This window comes from Peromyscus californicus, unplaced genomic scaffold (genome assembly GCF_007827085.1).
Source record: "Peromyscus californicus insignis strain IS unplaced genomic scaffold, ASM782708v3 Scaffold_7__1_contigs__length_154581171, whole genome shotgun sequence".
NCBI lineage: Eukaryota > Metazoa > Chordata > Mammalia > Rodentia > Cricetidae > Peromyscus > Peromyscus californicus.
The window spans coordinates 9,709,095-9,729,509 of NW_026294595.1; the positions used below are offsets into that span (position 1 = coordinate 9,709,095).

At 53.1% G+C, this 20,415-nt stretch overlaps 1 protein-coding gene across 11 annotated transcripts in view; it reads right to left on the reverse strand.

The window, feature by feature from the left end:
* Rapgef1 (Rap guanine nucleotide exchange factor 1) overlaps window positions 1–20,415 on the reverse strand; it is a 122,452-nt gene that overhangs the window by 2,834 nt on the left and 99,203 nt on the right. For 6 of the 11 annotated variants that reach the window (XM_052726331.1, XM_052726335.1, XM_052726340.1 and 3 more), the window contains 14 exons: window positions 18,423–18,680; window positions 17,474–17,569; window positions 15,831–15,916; window positions 12,666–12,777; window positions 11,244–11,319; window positions 7,676–7,760; window positions 5,556–5,648; window positions 4,453–4,638; window positions 3,455–3,539; window positions 3,248–3,342; window positions 1,861–1,939; window positions 1,605–1,706; window positions 986–1,083; window positions 195–323 (listed from right to left, as the gene is read on the reverse strand). In XM_052726331.1, coding sequence (XP_052582291.1) covers window positions 195–323; window positions 986–1,083; window positions 1,605–1,706; window positions 1,861–1,939; window positions 3,248–3,342; window positions 3,455–3,539; window positions 4,453–4,638; window positions 5,556–5,648; window positions 7,676–7,760; window positions 11,244–11,319; window positions 12,666–12,777; window positions 15,831–15,916; window positions 17,474–17,569; window positions 18,423–18,680 — 1,580 coding nt within the window. The remainder of the gene's footprint in view (window positions 1–194; window positions 324–985; window positions 1,084–1,604; window positions 1,707–1,860; window positions 1,940–3,247; window positions 3,343–3,454; window positions 3,540–4,452; window positions 4,639–5,555; window positions 5,649–7,675; window positions 7,761–11,243; window positions 11,320–12,665; window positions 12,778–15,830; window positions 15,917–17,473; window positions 17,570–18,422; window positions 18,681–20,415) is intronic. The other 5 variants (XM_052726333.1, XM_052726338.1, XM_052726337.1 and 2 more) reach the window with 2 other exon arrangements.

Sequence of the window (20,415 nt, forward strand, 5' to 3'; positions counted from 1 at the left end):
ACAAGCTGGCTGCCGCCACAGGGCCCAGCCCAGGCCCAGACAAAGAGCTGAGCCCTGTAGGTGGATTCCCCATGCTGTCCTGATAAAACCCAGGGGGAGCAGGGACTGCACCCCACCCACAGATGCAGACTCCTGGCCCTCTGGACTATGCCTCTCCCTGCAGTGGGGCCAGGCTGGCACCAGGCAGCACTCACGCCTGCTGGAAGCACCGCATGCTGTCCAAGATGTTGAACTGTTGCCACCGCTTGGAGAAGTTCACTTTCCCGTCGATATAGTCTGGGTTTCCCAGGTGAACGAAGGTCAGGTCCTGCAGGATCAGACCTCTGAGGGAGAAGGCAGAAGCCAGTTACCGTATGGAGACAGACAGACTCAGGAGGCAGCTGTTTTGCTGTGAGCTGGTTTTGCCACTAGAACTGCAGCCCATGCCAAGCAGCTAGAGAACCCCAGAGTAAGCCAGAGCACAGATTTAGTGGTCTGTCGACGCATATACATCTCTGCCTTCTGTACGCTGGGTCAGATCTCCCTGTGGATCCCTTAAAACCTAGCTCAGCCCTGGAAGAGCCTGGAGCACTTGAAAGTCCTGGCTATGGAGACTGTGGGGCTGACCCGGCTGCAGGGTCAGCAGGGCTGTGGTTGCTATGAAATTTAACTAACCAGTCAAATAGACTAAAACTGGAGAGAGGACTCAGTGGTTAAGAGTGCTTACTGCTATTGTAGGAGACCTGGGTTTGGTTCCCAGCACCCACACGGCCACTCATAACTACTTGTAACTCCAGTTCCAGAGTATCCCATTCCCTCCTCTGATCCCTGTGAGCTACTGTTACATACACTGTGCACACATATACACTCAGACACACATGCACATGTGTGTATATACACACTTAAAATACATATTAAAGGATGAAAACAACAAAAACCCCACTAAGACTGAGCAGAGGGAGCTGAGGTGTCTGAACTTTCGGGTGTGGGAGAGGAGACGACTCACAGGTACGGGATACACGGGGGCTCCACCTCCGAGAGGGCGGCTCGGTAGGCTCGGAAAGAGGATGAGCTGTCAATCAACGTGCAGTATTCGGCCAGGCCCTGCAGGATAGAGGAGGTGGATTAGTGACACGTGATGATGCCAGGTGCCCATAACATGTCGGACTCAGGCCCTGTCAACACCTGTTAATGGTGTCAGCTAAACCTCTGTGGCAGAGGGTCTCAGGCCTGTCTGTGTGAAATGCCCTTGTGGGTGATGTGAGTCTATGTCCTCAGAGAAGACCCTGCTGGTGGGCTCACTTGTCCTTTCCTCTAGCATTCATCTTGCTGAAACCCACCCAATAGGCCCTATACACAGTACTGAGCCCAGAGCAGCCACTTTGGACAGATGGGCCAAAGAATGGATTCAGCAGGTGAAGCTGGGACCCGGGTGCAGGGAGAGTTAACAACCCCACACTCAGCCACGGAAGCCCCAGGACCTGCTGACCGGAGGGAGACCAGAGACAGAAGCTGAGGTGGGAGAGGCAGCGGTCTTGGTTACACAGAGGTGGGTGGCCAGATGGGGACCCACGCCCGGTCTTGCTCAGGTCCACGCCAGCCTGTCCAGACTTCCTGCTACCTACCTCTGAGGTCTGCCTCTGCCACTCCAGTCTGCGGATGGGTGCTGAGTCCAGAGCCGAGAGGATGGCCAGGTAGGAGTTGAAGTTGTTCAGCTTGCGCAGGTGCTGCAAAGAGAGGCGGTGGTGAGGGGAGGGGGAGGGGCGGTGGTGAGGGGAGGGGGAGGGGCGGTGGTGAGGGGAGGGGGAGGGGCGGTGGAGGGCTGATGGCTCTAGTCTTCCCAGGCAGAGCTGGGAGAGCTCAGGGCACTGAGCCAGTTACCTTCATGATCTTGATGAACTTCAGAAGCAGCCTCTCCCGGTCCTGGGCCTTCTCCTGCAGCATGATAATGGACCGTACCCTGCAGGAAAGGGCCAGGGAAGTGACAGCTGAGCTGACCATCCTCCACAGGCTTGGTGGCCCTGTGCCAGTCGGTCACAAGTTCTTACCCATCTAGAGCCCAGGGAAGCACAAGCATGGACTTGGTCCCTGATCTCAGAGTGTTCACTGTACCTCTGCAGGGGAGGCTTGGGGACTGAAACATCCTGTCATCAGGGAAAGGCCTCCTGAGCTGATGCTGGCTCACAGCTCAGCTAACAGTTGAGTATGAAAGCACTTGGTCAGCCACAGGGATGGAAACTCAGAACCTTAGCAATAACTGAGGCTGAAACCCAAGGAATGCCTCACCTGTGCCCTGTTGACCTCATGGTGGCCTCAACCTCCTGTGGTTTACAAGGACCACTCCTATCCTGTAAAGGGTACCCGTGTCAGGGACATGTCAGAGGTCATGGCTCCAAAGGGTACCGTGTACTTCCAGCCTGTCCGGGCTTCCTGTAGTCAGCAACTGTGAATCAGGCAAGGCTCAGGAAGGAGGCTGCTCCTATCTGCCCTAGAAACCAGCACACTTGGATTGGGATGGTGGTTATTGCTGAGGGGAGGATGCTTCCCATGCAGGGGGAGAAGCAAGACCTCCAGGAAGCAGTGCTAAGAACACTGAGAAGCAATGAAAACTTCCCCTGGGGCCATGGCAGGCACGTGGGGTACGGCTGATGCAGTAGGAGGCAGTGGCACCTAGTCGCATCTTGAAGAGGCAAAATGACTGGGTTATACACACACAGTGCTGGCCTTCATTCTGCTTTAAGAATTCAGAGACAAGCTGGGTACGGTGGCACACGACTTTCATCCAAGCACTTAGGAGGCAGAGGCAGCAGATCTCTGGGAGTTCAAGGCCAGCCTGGGGTACATAGTAAGTTCCAGGACAGCCAGCCAGGGCTATGTAGAGAGACCCTGCCCGCCTAAGAACTCAGGAATGCTTATCAGTTGATCTCTGTCAGGCAGTCAGGTGAGATGTAGCCCCGATGGCTTACTGGTACTGCAGAAAGTATCGATGAGCAACACAGACGGAAAGGACACCTCCTGCCTTGCAGTCACTCATGGCGGAGGTTACCCATCAATCCTGACACTCTTCTCTGCACTGCGGAGCCTGTGGTACCTCCTCCACCAGCTCTGCAGGCCACCCCATCCCGGCTTCTCTCTGCTGCCCACAGTTCAAGGTTAGAGCCCACAGGCTCTGGACAGAGCTGAGGACTGACCAGTTAACCTCGCTGCTAAGGAAGCGTGGACTGCCTCCACGCAGACCACTTGAGCAAGCGCTGTGGCTCCTTCTCACCAGTAGGACATGTTGTTGAAGTGCTCCGTGAACTGGGTCAGATTGGGGCTCTTCTCCTCATTCTGCTCTTTGGCCCAAAGCAAAACCTCAGGAATCTGGGTGGGAACAGAAGAGATGGCACTACAGTCTGTGACATTCCTAGGTCTGGGCAGGGGCCCTCCTTAGGGCAGAGAGCTGCTTCCCTTCACAGGGCCACTCAGCACCTACCTCTATCTTATAGAAAAGCTCGGCGTCCAACAGCGTCAGCTGTTCTGCTATCTCATGGCTGTGAAAATCATGCAAGGTCCCTGGCCTGGAACACAGCGTGAGAAGCATGGTTGGAGGACAGTGATGCAGGCTTTAGCTCCACGAGCCTTCTGGGCCACAGGGCTGCTCTCAGGTAACTGGCTTCTTTCCTCTCTTGCCTGACACACCCTCACCAGCTGGGCAGAGACTTCCCAGGCTTTTAGGGGGTCAGGACGGCATAGGAGGTAACATCAGTGCTGGGAAAGTCCAGAGCTGACCACAGCCCAGAGCACATCCATCTCCTGCCTATTCAGCTCCATTTGCATGGACAGAGGCCCAGCCACTGGGGCCCAGGGGCTGTCCCTGAGGCACCTCATCACAGGGCCGGGACACTGGCTCCTCACCTGGCTGTGACATCCCTGGCTGTCAAGAGCTGTGGACAGATGGCTGTGTAGAGCTGGGTGAAAGAGCTGCTGCCATGAAGGAGAGTTATGTGAAGGAACTGTGGAAAGAGCTGGGCAGGGAGTGAGTGTGTGTGTGTGTTGGAGTGTGTGTGCAGAAGGAGCTGAGGAGAGAAGATGAATGAATACCTAGGCAGGAGAGAGAGCAAGAGAGATTTTCAGAGAGAAGAGGGGGCTGTGTAAGTGTGTGTGGAAAATGTAGCTGTAGATGTAACTGTGTGGAGACATATTTTCAGAGAGATTTTAAGAGAGAGAATTTAAGTTGAAGTAAAAGAGGAAGTTATCATCAGAAAGCGTGTTTCCTTATTACTTCCCCCTCAGACAGAGAAAGTCTAGCCGGCAGACAGATAAGAATTTTTCCTAAGCTCTCGCCGCATTCGTGGGTTTCCTTACATTACCCCGGAGGTGGCCTTGGAGCAGGCTCTCCATAAAGTCACTGACAGGGAGAGGCCCAGACATGGGGGCCCAGGGGCTGTCCCTGAGGTACCTCATCACAGGGCTGGGACACTGGCTCCTCACCTGGCTGCAACACCCCTGGCAGCCAGAGGCTGGTCGGAATGGGCACACCTGAGTAGCTTCTTCTGGTCCACCTTGTCCAGAATGTTCTTCCGGAGTACGCGGGCCAGGCTGAGCTCTCCGCTGCATACTAGGCGGAAGACTAGTTCCATCAGCAGCTTCAGAATCTCCTCCGTCAGCTCCACCAGGCTAAGGGCCAAGGGCACTTGGTGAACACAGGCCAGGACCCAGTGGAGGGCACCACTCAGCTTCCAGTGTTGGGAGTGATCTTTCTGGAATAGGGCCCTGACAACTCACTCAACACAATTGCTGCTTTCTGCCTTGGGGAAGTTCCTGGTCTAACCCCGGTGATGAGATGTCAGGCAGAAGACCCTCATCTCTGGGCGGTGGTGGCACACGCCTTTAATCCCAGTACTCGGGAGGCAGAGCCAGGAGGATCTCTGTGAGTTCAAGGCCAGCCTGGTCTACAGAGCGAGATCCAGAACAGGCACCAAAACTACAGAGAGAAACCCTGTCTCGAAAAACCAAAAACCAAAACCAAAACCAAAATCAAAAAAGAAGACCCTCATCTCCACTGAGCCTCTCTACTCCTGACCTTAGCATCATACAGCCACCACACAAGAGCAAGATGCCAGGCAAGGGCAAGGATTCAGATGTGGCACACCAAGAACAGGGCTAATTGAGCATGGAAATGGCAGAGTCATGGCCAAGGTTCAGACGGCCCTGTGGCTGTGGAGAGCCTGTGGAGATGCAGCCTCTCCACTCATCCCAGCCTCCATCTGGCCTACCACACTGCTGTGAGTCTTACTGTGAACTAGTCCTTACACAGGAAGGGGCAGTCCAGATGGATAGGGGTTCTCTTGAGGGTCTAGGACCCATCCTACCCTTGTCTGTAGTGTCCCTCAGAGCTGGGATGAGGCAATGGAACCAGGGGGCAATACTCTGGGCTGCAGGCAGCCCTCCCCCCCGCAGTGGTAGAGTATAACGGCTGCACGATCCGGGTGAGGAAGCCTGCACCATCCCTATGGCTTGCTAGTGGTCTGCTGCGATGCACACGTCCTGAACACTTGCCAACTACTCCTGGGACGCTGGGGCAAGGCACTCACCAGAGCTCATCCACTACTCGCACCAGCACAAAGAATGTGTTCTTGCTGACTCGCTTCTTGAATGTGTCAGCGAAGGGAGAGAACTTCTCGTAAGTAAAGTGTGGGTTAAGGTCCACAAGACAGAGTCCGCATGGAATGCTAATTTTGAGGCACGCCCCCCTCCCCCACCATAAGCCATGTACAGTGCTGGGAACCCTGTGAGTGAAGGCTTAGCTAATGGAAGCAAAGGCCTGGTTTGTGTGCAGCGGGAATGCGCAAATCCAGCCCAGGCCAATGGTTCCACAGGCTGCAGGACCAACTCTGGCACCATCCAGGGCATCTGCAGGTTGGACTTGAGTGCTGACATGCTGAGGGTCATGGTGTTGGGCCTCAGGTCGAGGGAGCAGGTCCCTGGCTAGACATCCTCAAAGACCCAGGACCCAGAGAGTGAAGAGGCCCCAAAGGCCTCCCTCTCCACTCTATGGGCTTCCATCCAGAGATCGTCTCCCCAGCCATGTGGCCACAATGGCGTGGATGCTCCTGGCAGTTTGCACCTTGGAAAGCCAGGCTGGGAGCAGCAGACTCTACAGGTGTTCCCCTGTCCCAGGACAGCCCTCACAGCTGACTCATGACCACTGACGCTGGGGTCTACTTTAGAGACCGTGGTCTTCTGCTGCTGTCCTGTCCCCATTAACTCTCCATACTTTCCCTTAATCCCCCAATGACCCATGACCTGTGTGTTGGCACTCAAGGGGAGCCACACCTCATGGATGGCCTACCTGGCCCCCAGCAAAGTGCTGCCCCAGGTCTGGAGGAGGAAATACCTCCATGAACAGGTTGGCTGAGGTTAAATGAGGGAAGGGCTGAGAAACTCAGGGTGGCAGTAGAGGTTGGAGGTGGGAATACACAGGTCAGTTACCCATCCTCCATTTCACTGGCACCATGGGAAATATGGTGTAACAGAAATAAAAATGGTCTCACAGCCAAGAGACCACACATGCAAATGCATGTCAGATGTGACATGTTCCTGGCAGATGCAGTTGACAGTCTTTTGCTAGGCCAGGCTCTAGCAGGTGCTTAGAGCCCACAAATGGGAAATGACCACACCTGTCCTGTCCTGACAGGCCAGGACGGTTAGTCAGGGTCAGACTGAGAACAGGAGGTGTGCAGGAGCCCCTGAGAGGGTTCAGGGCACACAGGAAGGCAGAGAGCTGCCCCAGTGACAGCAGCTGCCCAGCAGATGGCAGTCATAGGCTATGTGGCTGGGAGGTGGCCAGTAACTGTTGTTCCCAGGCAGGTCCAGGACAGAGAAAGGGGAACAGGTAGCCAAAGTGGGTTCTTCCGAGACCACAGGGTCTTGGCCACTAACACAGGGAATGACAATCCCCAAGGCTGAGGCCTGGGCAGGGGGCAAAGCCTAGCTTTGTGTGGCCAGGGCAGGTAGAACGGACAAGGTCTGCCTTGAAGTCACTGAGACACCATTATTGTCATCATCGTCACTGTCTTCTCTTTCGTTTTTCTTCCTTTTTTTTTTGGTTTTGCAAGACAGGGTTTCTCAGTGTAGCACTACCTACACTGCATAGAACTCACTCTGTAGACCAGGCTGGCCTTGAACTTGGAGATCCGCCTGCCTCTGCCTCTTGAATGCTGGGATTAAAGGCGTGCGCCACTACCACCTGGCTGAGTTTTCTTCTTAAGCCTGCCCACTGGTGTCCACCAGCTGGACACCCGGGGCTCAGTGTGGAGAACCTGCAGCAGCCCCCTGGCAGGGCCACCTACCTCCTCCCCCTCTCAACCTTTCTCAGTCTTTTCCAGAACCACCCAGTGGTCCCACCCATCCTCGGCAGTGCAGCAGAGCTGTTCCAGGCCCTCCATGTCATCTCATGTTTCCCTCTACCCTGTTGTGAGTCAGGGCCAGGACCCAGCTGGCTGGGATGGGAACTGGGGCCACTGCAGGGGTGAAAGTGCTACCCTGGGAAGGGCTGAGAGCCTGAGGGTTGGTGACACTCTGCAGGACAGTTAACCTGTATGGCCAGGTTCAACACGCCCAGCCTCAGTTTCCTCAATGACATCACCAGAAATGGTATAACACCAGTAAAAACGGTCTCACGGGCTGAAGGCTGCAGGCCTGGGAAGGATATCGGTATTGCAGTTTCTTGATGAGCTCCTCTGGGCTGATGAAGGTCCTGTAGGTGGTCAGGAAGGCCTCACAGTACAGCACCAGGTCTGCAGAAGCGCAAAGGAGCCATTTAGTAGGACCCAGGGTGTGGGCTGTGGACTGCAGCATGGGCACCATGCAGAGTCCTCTCTGACGGCCAGGCTAGGGAGGGCACGGGAGGGTCCTCTTCCCTGCCTGTGTCCTGCATCTTTCATCTCACAGGCATTGGCTCCCGGGGAACCAAGCTGCGGGAGGGTCTGGGGCCCAGTGCAGGAAACGAACTTCAATTACTCAGTGACCCTGTGCTGGTAAGGGGCAGAGACTTGGGCACACTGGCTCTGGACTGTGCCACCCCCAAATTAGCACAGATGCTACCCTAACGCCCAGTGGTTCAGTGGCTCTTCACTGCTCTGGACAGATAGTAGTCCAAACTTGCCAGCAGACTCTTGCAGTCAAACCAGAGGTAATACTTCCAGATGACAGGTCCAGTAACTAAAAAACGGGGGAAATCCCATTCTAAGTCCGACGGGGAGGCTCAGCGGGAGGCTCACTGCCCACACAGGGCAAGGGCAGCTGTGAGGACCAAAGCCCCAGAAGCTGGAGACCTCAGGTTGGTAGCACCCACCCCTTCCAAAGGGGAAGGGCATAGCCAGCCAAGGACCCCTGCCTTTACTTCCCTGTTTACAACTGTGGTTTGTTTTCCCTATGTCTTTAGACATTAAGCATAGGATGTCATATGAGACACAGTGGCCTAGCTCAGCTGGCTGTGTTGTACCACACTGGACCTGGGAAAGCTCACCATGTGGCTGGGTGCATACCAATACTATCTGAGCTTTACTTTCTGGGTCCAGACCAGCCTCCCCGACCTTCTCCCATACTTTCTCCATTTGCTGGGGTGGAGGAGTCACAAGGTATGTGTGGCACCTCATGCCATGACACTGTGGCCAGGAGTATCTGCTTGCTCTTATATTTGGGTTACATGGGGCCTGGTCCATGAGCTGTGCTCAGCCTCACAGTTGTACTCGAACCTACCAGCTCACTGTTAAGCTGGAGTTTTCTAGAAAGAATTTCAGGCAAGACAGCAGAGATGGGGCCAGTACATATGTCTGTTTCTGGAAGAATGGGTACAAATGCAGAGGGCCACTGCTAGGAGCCAGTGGCCTCTTGTCAGGTGTGTCCCAGCGTACTGATGAGCCTCAGAGCCATACTCCACAGGCTGGAAGCTAAAGAAACTCATGTGAGAGACCAAGAGTAGACCCGACTCAAGGATGGCTGTGCTGTACCACGCTGGACACAGCCCAGGTCTGCTGCCTCCAGCACTCTCAGCATCAGCTGGCTGCTGGCTGTGGGCTATGGTATCACCTGGCTTCTGGTGGGAGCCTGAGCCAAACTCTGCAGTGCTCATAGGGCTGTTTTGGTTAAGATCCCCAGTGGCCTTCAGAGGAATGGAAGCTTGGGGGCTAAGTAACAGGTCTGGCACACAGGTCCTAAGGAAGGGACAGGATCTGAGCTTGGGCCCAACATCACACTCAACCCGGCTCTATCCCACACTTTTCACAGTGCCACCTGAGAAAAAGGCTGTATAACAAGTGTGCCCCCCTTCCTGCATGCTTGTCTAATGGCCTCAGCCCTGCTTGTCACAGCTGAGTCCCAGACATATGAGATGTGGCTCCCAAGGCCTTTGAGTCATATACCATTGGTGCAAGAAGCCACCTGCCTGAAGAGCTCTGCCATCTGTCATGGGCACCCTCTCCACTCTGGTGTGGCTCATGGACTCTGTCTCAGGTAAGACTCCCAGGGAAAACCAATTCTGGTTCTTCAGGGATCCCAAATCCTATTGAAACTTCAGCTCACAAGTCTCCTTAGTGCAGACCCAGTGGGTAGACCAGAAGGCCTTCAGGCTCCCTGTCCAGAGTGCCCTTTGGCCTGGCTACAGTGAGTAGGACAGGAGAGTTGCCTCATAAGGCCAGGCCAGAAGCCAGCTTACACCCCAGCCCTTCACTTCTGGATAAAAATGAGGTGGAAACAGCTGCTTTGCCAAGGTGTCCTGATGTGCCACTCAACAAGCCCTGGGCACTGCCTGCACCCCCAACCCCAACAGGTCAGGGAACCACAGCCCTGGAGGAAAGGGCTATCCTGTAGTGAGGCTGTGGTGGGCTTTGGACTGAGTCTCTAGAACCACCCTCCTACTCTGTGGAAGAAACTAGAAGAAATGCTGGAATATTGAAGGGCTCAACAGCGGCTGTAACGAGGGCGAGCTTGTATGAGCCGTTTCCCTCTTCAGCTTCTTCCAGACAAAGTTTTCGTGCTATTTTCTTAAATCAGAAATTTCCAGAACCACTCTGTTTAATGTACTTTGGGTCTGGGTAAGAGAGAGAGAGAGAGAGAGAGAGAGAGAGAGAGAGAGAGAGAGAGAGAGACGTTGGTTGGGTTAAAGTTTAATCTCGTTACATCAACTTCTCAATCGTTTTTTCTTTTCCTTTTTTCCCCTTCCCAGTGCTGTGAATTAATCCTAGGCCTCATTCACTGCTAGGCAAGTTTCTATCACTGAGCATAACCCCAGCTCCTTTTCCATTTGTTTTGTTTTGCGACATGGTCTTCCCACACAGCCCTGGAACCTCACCGTTCCTCCTGCCTCCCAAATCCTGAGATTAAAGGCATGTGTCAGCATGCTCTTCCCTTTTAAATCCTTTAAAACAACTGTAGGAAGAGGACCTCTGGGACACACACCTGTCTCAGAAAAGGAAGAAAGAGAAAGAAGATGACTGGGAAGAAGTAGTCTCCGCCAGGGCAGCAGGCCTCATTGAGGCTGGGCAGGGTAGGCTGTGCCTGCCCTGGGTCATTGGCACCGTCCTCCTAGGCCACTGGAGGACCCAGTCTCCTTCCCACAGAACTTATGGGATGGATGGCTCCTTTGCTAGCAGAGCCTACTCAACACACTTCCAGATGTAGGTATATGGCCCTGCTTCTCAGATGATCAGGATGCAGAGGGGATGGCTAGGCTGGAACAGCTCCTGGACAACCAATTTTGTTCCTAGGAACTTGCTAGTCGAATACGTGAACTAAATATGTGGAAGAAAAGAATGACTTAAATAAAATCATGTGCTATCATATTTTTTTTTTTTTTTTTTTTTTTAAAGAAAGGTTCTTGCTCTGTGGCCCCAGCTGACTCTGAATTCACGGCCCCTTCACCAGCCTCCTGAGTGCTAGGATTACACGTGTGTGCTGCTGTGGCTGCTTTAACTTTAATACCACTGTTGAACATGTTGTTATCCAATGGGTTGCCCTTGGAGCACATACTAGGTACCAACAACTGGTACACCTTAGTGTGCACAAAGGGCCAAGGGCATCATCACCTTACCCAAGAGAGAACATGCCCAGGAACAGTCTGACAGGGTCAGGGTCTCCAGAGGTGGCCTCTTCCACCTCTGACCTAGTATCATCAGGCCCAAAGTTCAACACAGTCAGTGTTTGCCAGGAGATGACAGTGTAGTCGGGTCATGTGATGCCTTTGGTGGGACACAAAGCCACTGTAGTGGAAGCTGCCATACCTTTTCTGTCTGTCTCAGTAGCATGGACCAGTAAGATGTCTCCTGAACCTCCACGAACATCTGGCCCATCATCACCCTGGAGTAAAAAGAGCATGAGGCAAGGCTGAGGTGACAAACTTCAGGGACCCTGAGTCCCTTCTTTCTCTTCTCCTCAGCTCAGCAGCAGCAGGCAACACTACACTGTGTACACCCTGCTGCCATGGACTAGTAGATGGGCACTGGTCAGAACTCTTGTAGGAAACCAGCACCGAGGAAGCTGTGCAGATGCTGTGGGCACCAGGGCATATTACCTTCCAGAGGACACGTAGGGTCAGGGCACTATGGTTTCAACTCCACCTCTACCTCCTGGCTCATACCGAAAGGTGAGATTCCAGAGGAGAGAGACAGTCCCTTAGCCTGGGAGACAGGAAGCCACCTTTGGGCTTAAGCCCTTTCCTAGGTGGAAGCAGGGTTCATCTGTGGGGACATGCCCCGCAGGTTGTTCTGGGAAAGACTTCACTAGAAGAACGCAAACATAACAAGACTCCTCATGACACTGGATGCGTTCACGGCCGCCAAAACCCAGCCTGCCAGTGGGGGACTAACTATTTCCATAGGCAAACAAGCTTGAATCTGCTCTAGGGACAGAGCTGTGGGTAGGTTTGACTCCGAGGGAGACAGAGCCAATATCCCATCTGTACGTCCCATGGATGCTCAACTTGGCTGTTCCCACCTAGACTCCAGAGTTCTGAGTGTTCTGGGTTTCCTACCTGGGACAAGGCTGCCTACGTTGATGACCTGATTTTCCAGAAGAAATTTAGCTCTTCTTTCTGCATAGGCCCTGCATGGACCCTGCTAACTCTACCAGCACCCTGATTGCCTAAGTGCTGACATCTTCCTGGGTTGCTAGGAAGTCACCGAGGCTTGCCCAGGAACATGCACAGGGCAGCACCTGTTCTGTGGATGCACAGCTACTCAGGGGCTGAGATGTCCCATGAAACCCTAAGTTTCTGGAATAGTACAGAGAAGAGACAAGGCTCTTGGGCCAGCTTCTTCCTCTTTCATGAAATGACTGGATGTTGTTCTTATCAACAGGGCTCCTTAAACAAGGCCCAGCTCAGAGTCCAGGCCCCAGTTTTCTTAACAGGCAGAGAGCAGAGGAGCGGGAGGTGCCGTGTTATCAACAGCATACACAGGCCTCACACTGCTGAGGGCTTCCCATGCAGGCTACACTGAGCACCAATGGCTGTTTCTTTTGCATTGCCCTCAGAGAGGCTTTGCAATGCCCAAGTTCACTTTTGGGAAATAGCAAGAAAGGGACAGTGAGCTTCCTCCCAGAACCCTGACTCAGGTCTCCCTGCTGGAGCACCCAAGCCCACATTTCTCTCCCCTCCCTTCCTTCTTGTTTGGTGGCTCTAAGATTCAGGCCTGGGGAATCCTTACCTCTTGCTTGAGTGTCAGCCTGGCCATAATTTCATTATGGTCAATGAGGGACAGTTCATCTACTTCCTCTTCTGACTGGGCTGGCTCCAAAGCATCCAGTGACTTTGGGGACCTAGGAGGAGAAGCGGTTGGTGCCGGGTCAGACATGGCCCGGCTTCCCCAGTCCCTGGACACCTGTAGATTGAGGCAAGCCAGGTGATGGTCGGTTTCTTTCTTTCTTTCTCTCTCTCTCTCTCTCTTTCTTTCTTTCTCTTTCCCTCCCTATTTATTTATTTGTTTGTTTGTTTATTTGTTTATTTATTTATTTATTTCCCCCTGCCCCATGATGGTTAATCTTAATTGTCAACTTAACGAGCCCTACAGAAGTCAGATCTCTGTGCACGCCCGAACAGGTTAGGTTGGGTGGGAAGACCCACTCACTGTGGGTGGCACCATTCCCTCAGCTGGGGTTCTGGATGGTCCGAAAAAGAGCTGAGCACAGCATTTACTGCTCTGCCTCTTGACGGTGGATGCAGTATACCAGCTGCCTCAAGCTCCTGCTGCTGGGACTTTCCCATCACTACAGACTCCAATGCCCAACTCTGAGCCAAAATAAACCCCTTCTCCCCTAGGTTACTGTTACCATGGTAACAGAAAAAGTAACTAAGACACCTGCTTATGCATAGACCAGGGTGTAAGAGCTGCTCATGGACAAGCCCTAAGTGGCAACTATAATGTGAAATTGGAGTGGTGGGTAGAGCCAGGATGACAACCTGGCTCCTGGTTCTGTCTGGGGACACGTCTGCTCTCTGGAAGTCTCTTCTGCAAATGGAAAGAACTAGGCTGTCGGGTGAAATTGGTCCTGAGCTCTCCTGTAATGGTTTTAGCTTGTCCAGCTTCATCACATACACACAAGAGCAGTACTTGAAGGGAAGTGCAGTAAGAGGGCTATAAGAAGGGAAGCTAAGCTGGGCGGTGGTGACGCATGCTTTTAATCCCAGCACTTGAAAGACAGAGGCAGGCGGATTTCTGTGGGTCCGAGGCCAGCCTAGTCTACAGAGCGAGATCCAGGACAGGCACCAAAACTACACAAAGAAACCCTGTCTCTTGGGCTGGAGAGATGGCTCAGCCGTTAAAGGCTAGGCTCACAACCAAAAATATAAGAAACCCTGTCTCGAAAAACCAAAAAAAAGGGAAGACATGTTCCTCCATGCCATCCCCAAGCCCTTTCCCAGGGTCCTAACTCTGCAGACCTTTTGTTTAACAGTAAGAAGATGCTGTGACCCAGCAGATACAGCCCTGTATCATCCTAAGAGACTGCCTATGAAAGAGGCAGCCATGGCACTGGAGCAGGGGGAAAGGCCCTTGTCCTGGACAGACAGATTTAAAACACTGAACAGCATCTGGTCCAAGGAAGAGGAGATGAGATTTCTCCAGTGTGGGCAGCTAAAGGCATTTGAGGATGATTCTTAGGCCAGATCCAGAGAGACACCGGCCAGCCCTGGGGTTGTCACAGGACACCACCACACCCTAACAACACTAATTACATCTTAATTTATCTTATGTGGGTGCTTATGCACACATGCCACAGTGACGGTCAAAGGACATGTGTGAAAATCAATTTTCTCCTCCCAGCAATGGGTCCCAGGGACCCACCATGGCAGCAATGCCCTTGCTCAGGCCTCAGGGCACATTTTCTCAGCAGCTGAGCTGCAATAACCTGTGTCTCAGTAAGAACGTGAATAGCTTGGGCTTGGGGAGAGCCACGCTTGCTGCTGCCTTGGAAGGCCAGCCAGTGGTGTGGCCTTGATGCAAGGCAGACAATGTCTCAGGAGCTCTTCTGATCACCGGTGTGCTCATCTTCCTGCCCATTCCGCCATCATAAGTCTGCGGAGCTACAAGAGGAGCTCTTGGGAGAGCCCTCCCTCAGGAGGTGGGTAACCGAACACCTGAACTCGGAACATGACACCTGATTCCGGTGAAGCAAGTGACGGGATTCCCAGGCTGCTTTTGCTCGGCACACACAAGCCTTTCTGGCCACGTGTCATACTAGAAAAATCCACCACTGCTTCTAACACCTGGGGGAGTCACCAGACAGACTTATGGCAGTGAGAACCCAAGAGTGGCCAGGATGCAGGTGGCTCCACCCACAAACTTGTCCAAACTGCTTGCAGGTCTTTGCTTTTTTTTTTTTTTTTTTTTTTTTTTTTAAAAAAAGGTCTTCCCTTAAAAAAACAAAAAAACAAAACAACCAAACCCTCTGAGTGCCACACCTGCGCCGAGGCCTGCCACTGCCAAATGGGCAGTGTTTTGCCATGATAAATCCATGAGACCTCAGGTGACCAGTCCTCACCTTAAGAGACGGAAAGCCTGACTAGCTGGAGCATCTCCTAAGGAAGGTGACGTCATCATTAAGCAGCAGGGGATGTTCACTGGCAGCTCTTTCAGACTGCACTGAAGAGTTCCAGGGAACTAGCTACCCTGCTGCAAGCCTCAGCGACAAGGTCTCTAAAGGCACTGTAAGGGTTGGGTCATGAACCCCAAAATTACATCAGATACTCCTAGGAGGAGGGCTGGGGATGTGGCTCAGTTACAGCACTTGTCTGGCATGTAGCAGGCCTTAGGTTCATCCTGGGGTGGAGGTGGTGGGAGGTGAGGGAGAGACTGATAGATTTCTGGGTTTGCTTTCCAGGTGACATGAGGGAACCTTTTCTGTCTCAGGTGCAACAATGATATTGTGATCACTATTTCCACTTGTCAGGAGAGGGGCCAAGGGTCACAACCCCTGTAACCTACTTTCAAAATGGCTTAGTAACACAATATACATGTTTATGATTAGAAATGCCCACAATCACAAGTTTGTGGATGGGCAGGTCTTTTACATTTCCTATGTGACCTTGAGTTGGAAGAAACCAAAATCAAGGAAGGTGGGGCTGGGGTTTGGGACAGAACAGGGGCCCAGAGGGTGAGAGACAGTAGCACAGGTAATCATGAAGGCATGCTGGCTGCTGCAGAGGCCTTTAAAGGGTGGGTTATTACTGATCTTTCTGTTTCCTTGAGGCTTCCCCCTTGAATACAGACCATTTTGAGAATCAGAAAAATACAGAGCCTCCACACAAAACACAGGTGGCCTTAACTGAGCGGACACCGCTCTTGGGGCCTGGATACTCCCTGTTCATTTCTTACCTCTCCCCATTTTCTCTGCTGTCCTTCCCAGATGCACTATTGACCGAGGGATCTCTGGGATGACCGTCCTTTCCCAATGGTGGTTCCTGCAAAGGGAAGGAATGGTGGGGTTTGGACAGACACCCCATCTGGGGTGGTCTGTCTTCTCGGCACTCCTGTTTGCAAGAGTGGCCGAGAGCAAGTGCCTATGGAGCAGCTGGAGGTGGGAACAGTTAATGATGAACGGGGTTAATTACCAGAAACACAAGCCCTCTGGAGACAGACCAGCACCTGCCTTTGGAAAGCGAGGAGGCGCCACTCCTCCTAACATCTACCACCTGACACAGACACTTGACCCACTTCCTGAAGGAGGAAGTCCCAGGGAGTCCTCACTGAGCACCCCTCCTCCCTCTCCCCTACAGAAACTGACCACAAGGAAGTCAAGGGCCTGCTGAGGGACCCCAAACAGCTGGCAGACGGCAGACAGTAGACTTGAACCCTTTGGGGCTGTTTGCCTCCAGAACTTGTATCCTTCACCACTGACTCCCTACAGAATGTTAGGGTCATCATGATCCTTAACCAGTGACAGTTTCAGAGTCTAGCTGCTCAAACCCACAAATGTGAACTACCTTGAGCAGACAAACTGCCTCCATACCCAATGACAATACAAGTCCACAATGTCCCTGAGCTGGCATGGAGTAGTGGTGAAGAGAGGCCTTGTGAATACAGGGACCATCACCAGGGAGAACACACCACAGTGGGGCTGGCACTGCAGGGTGCCCACTGGCAGAGGAGGGCCATGGAGGCTGGGCGCAGACTCCCTCAAGTAAATTCTGAGCTGGATGATGCTGGTGACACAGGTCCCCAGTAGGTGGGATACTGGTTCAGCTCTCACAAACAGGACCAAAGCCCACAGCAGGGGAGCAGCTCCTGATGCTGTGCTGCTGTCTAAGCGGGGGTGGCTGCCTTGGCGGAGAGACATCTGAAAGCCAAGGAATCATGGCATGAGCACTCCGAGTAGATGGCCATGATATTCAGGCTGGGCTGGCCAGTGCAGTGATCCCTGGTGGAGATTCTGGTCCTTGAAGACCTGACCTTATCCTCTAGAGGCACTTCTCATTTAGTCTCAATTTGCATCTCAATTTGCCCGTTTTGCTGAAGCCAAACTCGGGAAGCCTCTTGCTTCACAGAGGCCTTGCCCCTTGAAGCCACAAGCTGGTCAGCAGCATAATGCAGGCATGGACCTCAAGGGTTCTGCTCTCAGGAAGGACAAGCATGGATATCCATCACTTGCCCTGCTTCTTTGGGAGTAGCTGAGGGCAGTGAGGCATGCTGGGAGGAACTGAAGGGCAGGAGTAAAAGTAACTCTTGAAAGAGGGAGATCAGCACTAGAGGGAGGATGGGAAGAAATTCCAGGGAGAAGCTGGGACTGTGGCCAGAGTCCACACCAGAGGCTTCTGGAGATTTCTAGAAGACTCATCCAGCCAGGCTCTGAAGCAGAAGCAGGGCAGTCCTCTACCTGGAAGCCATATCCTCTTCCATAGGATGGGCTGGCTTCTAGCAGGCTTACGGAAGCTCAGCCAATAGAAGCAGCTGTAAGGAAAGCCACCTCGAGGGGGCAGTTGCTGGCCCATGCACAAGGCCACCCACCCGAGGTTACTTACTCCTCCAGAGGGAGCCAGCTCCCCGCTGGTCTGGCCAGAGGAGTACAGATTGACATATTCACCCCCACCAACTTCCTCGCTGGTGGCATTTTCACTCTAGGGGAAGACAGGGTAAGAGGAAAGACAATGGGCCAGGCCCTCTGGTCAGCCTCCACAGCTGAGAGAGGGCAGCTGCAGGGCAGGCCTGAATTAGGAAGAATGCTCCTTTCACAAGAAAGAAAAATGCCTGAGAGCTACCTCAGTTATCCCTGGAAAGTGTTTCCACAGTGCAGAGGGCAGAGCTGCTCTTACGGCCTCTTGCCCCTGTGCTAGCCAGGCCCCAGTGTCCTCAGAGCCATTTTGGAAACTCCCAGAAAGCTGCTCCACTTGGAGCAGGGCCTGCGGGGGTCCTCAGTCTGTAGCAGGGCCTGTAGGGGTTCTCAGTACAGCGGGCAAGAAGCAACATACTTGATAACTCAAGATGCTGGAACTGTCCCCATCTGTCAGACCCTCTTTGTCCCTCTATCCGTCCCCTCTGCTCTATAATGCAGTTCCTCCCTGTGTTCTGGTGAAGCACAGGAGCCCTTGCATGGGCCCCACAGGCAACCTTACCTCTGTCTCTTCTACTTCACAAGAGTCTGGACCTCTCTACAGACATACACCAGAAAGCTCATAGTGTTTTCTATCTTATCCTTGCGACAACTTACTGTTCTAAGTGATCCCTCGCTCACTTTCCAGTGTGATGGGAATTCTATATAAAAGATTTGGTTTCTACTCTGGAAGCAGGAGCATCACTACTACCCTTTGAGGCCCCCATAGCTGCTATCCAGTCATGCTTCAAGTGGGTTCACACGAGCAGCAGACTGGGCTGGAGGAGGGAGACAAGGCCCTCTGTGAGCATCATCGTTTTTCTAAAACCCTGCAGGCCTAAGTGCAGATGTGCACAGATGTGTGTGTACTGAGTTCTCACCGAGTCAGTGAAAGAGGTTTCGGAAGGAAGGCGGACAGGGTTCCCATGAAAGCTGCTGTCCTGAGAAGACGAGAGAGGCCCGTCCACGGTGCTGGGAGGCGGACTGCTCACGGTGGGCACCGCTAAGTCCGAGCTCTGGGACGCGTGGACAGGTGGGAAATGTGGAGAGGAAGAGGAGGTAGGCGGAAGGAAAGGTTGGACGGAGGCTTGGTGGTGAGGCATGAAGTCCTGGGAGTAAGACCTAAACACAGATTTGTACTACAGAACCCAGGCAGAAAACACACACAACGAGAATGTGGGAAGAGAAAACAGACAAGAGAAAAGTCGGTTAGGTTACCTGTGGTTCAGCACTGATCATCTGTCCTCTTTCCTCATCGGGAGCAGCTGGCCATGCCAGACAACCCCTACAGACTCGCATGCCTAACTGTTTTCAGAAAGGGGCCTCTAGGCTGGACACTGACTAGCACTATCTGAACAGCAAGACGTGGACAGTGGATCCCCGGTGTCCAAGGACAGGACATCCCACTCACCATGCTGATGACCACATGTGCCTTTGAGACGGAAACGGAACCTCTACCCCCGCCCCGCCCCCCCACCTCAGGGACCCCAGGGCTAAATCCTAAGTCACATTTGGAATCTTTTGGACAACTATCCAGCTTATCCCTTAAAAGGCAAACATAACATCTTTTAAATACTGAATGTGCCTCAGCCCCTACTCCTCCCTCCCCCCACCCCTTTTTTATTCTTTCCAGACAGGGCTTCTCTGTGTAGCCCAGGCTGGCCTCAAACTCAGAGACCCGCCTGCCTCTGCCTCCCAAGTGCTGGGATTAAAGGCGTGTGCCACCAGCTATCTCAGGCCCTTTTAGAAAAGGGCACGAGCCTCAAAAATGACCGGGGGAGGCGTACTACACAAACATGGTTCCTCTGAGCTCGCTTTCCTCCTCACTCTGCTCTTTGTATTTTTAACAAATGCAGCGATTCTATAACCCCTCTGATGTCACCCCAGAGCCACTGCCATGACTCCTCCAACTTCTCATCTGACAGAAAGTCAGATGCCAGACTGAGAAGTGTCTGCAAGTCCTCACAGCTTCTGAGGCCCAAGGAGCAAGCTCCAAGTCCCCAAGCTGGGGTCCTGATCACCCAGTTGAGGAGTATGTAATGCCTGGTAGCCACACTGCTAACCACCACAGGGCCTGGGAGAACAGTGTGAGGAGGGGACGCTTGGTATTCTTGCCAGCCTCATGTGCCCACCACAGGTGCCAACTGAAACATGTACACAGCTCACTGTGTGCTCTGTGCATCTGCTGTGGTGCAGGATTCTCAGAACCCACTGGGGGAAATAAGAGACAGGGAGAAGAAACAAGTTTTAGATTGAAGGCGATATTAGGTTTGAGTCTGAAATGCCCAGGTCAGGCTCTTGTGCTGCACACGGTCTCCAGTTGGCGGCGCTGTTCACTGAGGCAGCTTTGTCACGGAGGCAGCCGTTGACGGCCATACTCTTTGATTCGGGGTCAGCTGTGACTCTGACACCCCATTCCCCAACACACACACCTTGTTACTTCTCCATCTGTGTGACTTCGGACAAATACATTCTTCTGTATCAGTCTCTCCATCTTTAAAATGGGGTGAGCTGCTTGTGGTAGCACACATCAGTAATTTACTAAAGGAGGTGGAGGCAGGAGGATCACAAGTTTGAGGCCAGCCTGGGCTGCACATTCATTGGGCCAGGCATGGTGGCACACGCCTTTAATCCCAGCACTCAGGAGGCAGAGGCAGGTGGATCTCTGTGAGTTTCAGGTCAGCCTGGTCTCCAGAGGGAGTTCTAAGACAGTCAGGACTGTGTAGAGATACCCTGTCTCAATGGGGTGGAAAGGACAGTCCTTCTCTCAGAGGACAGTTGCAGCCACCAGTGAGACAGTGTCCTGCTAGTTCTCAGTATGGCCCATATTCCACACCAGCTGTCTTTTTCTGCCCCCAAGAGCAGAGGAGTCAT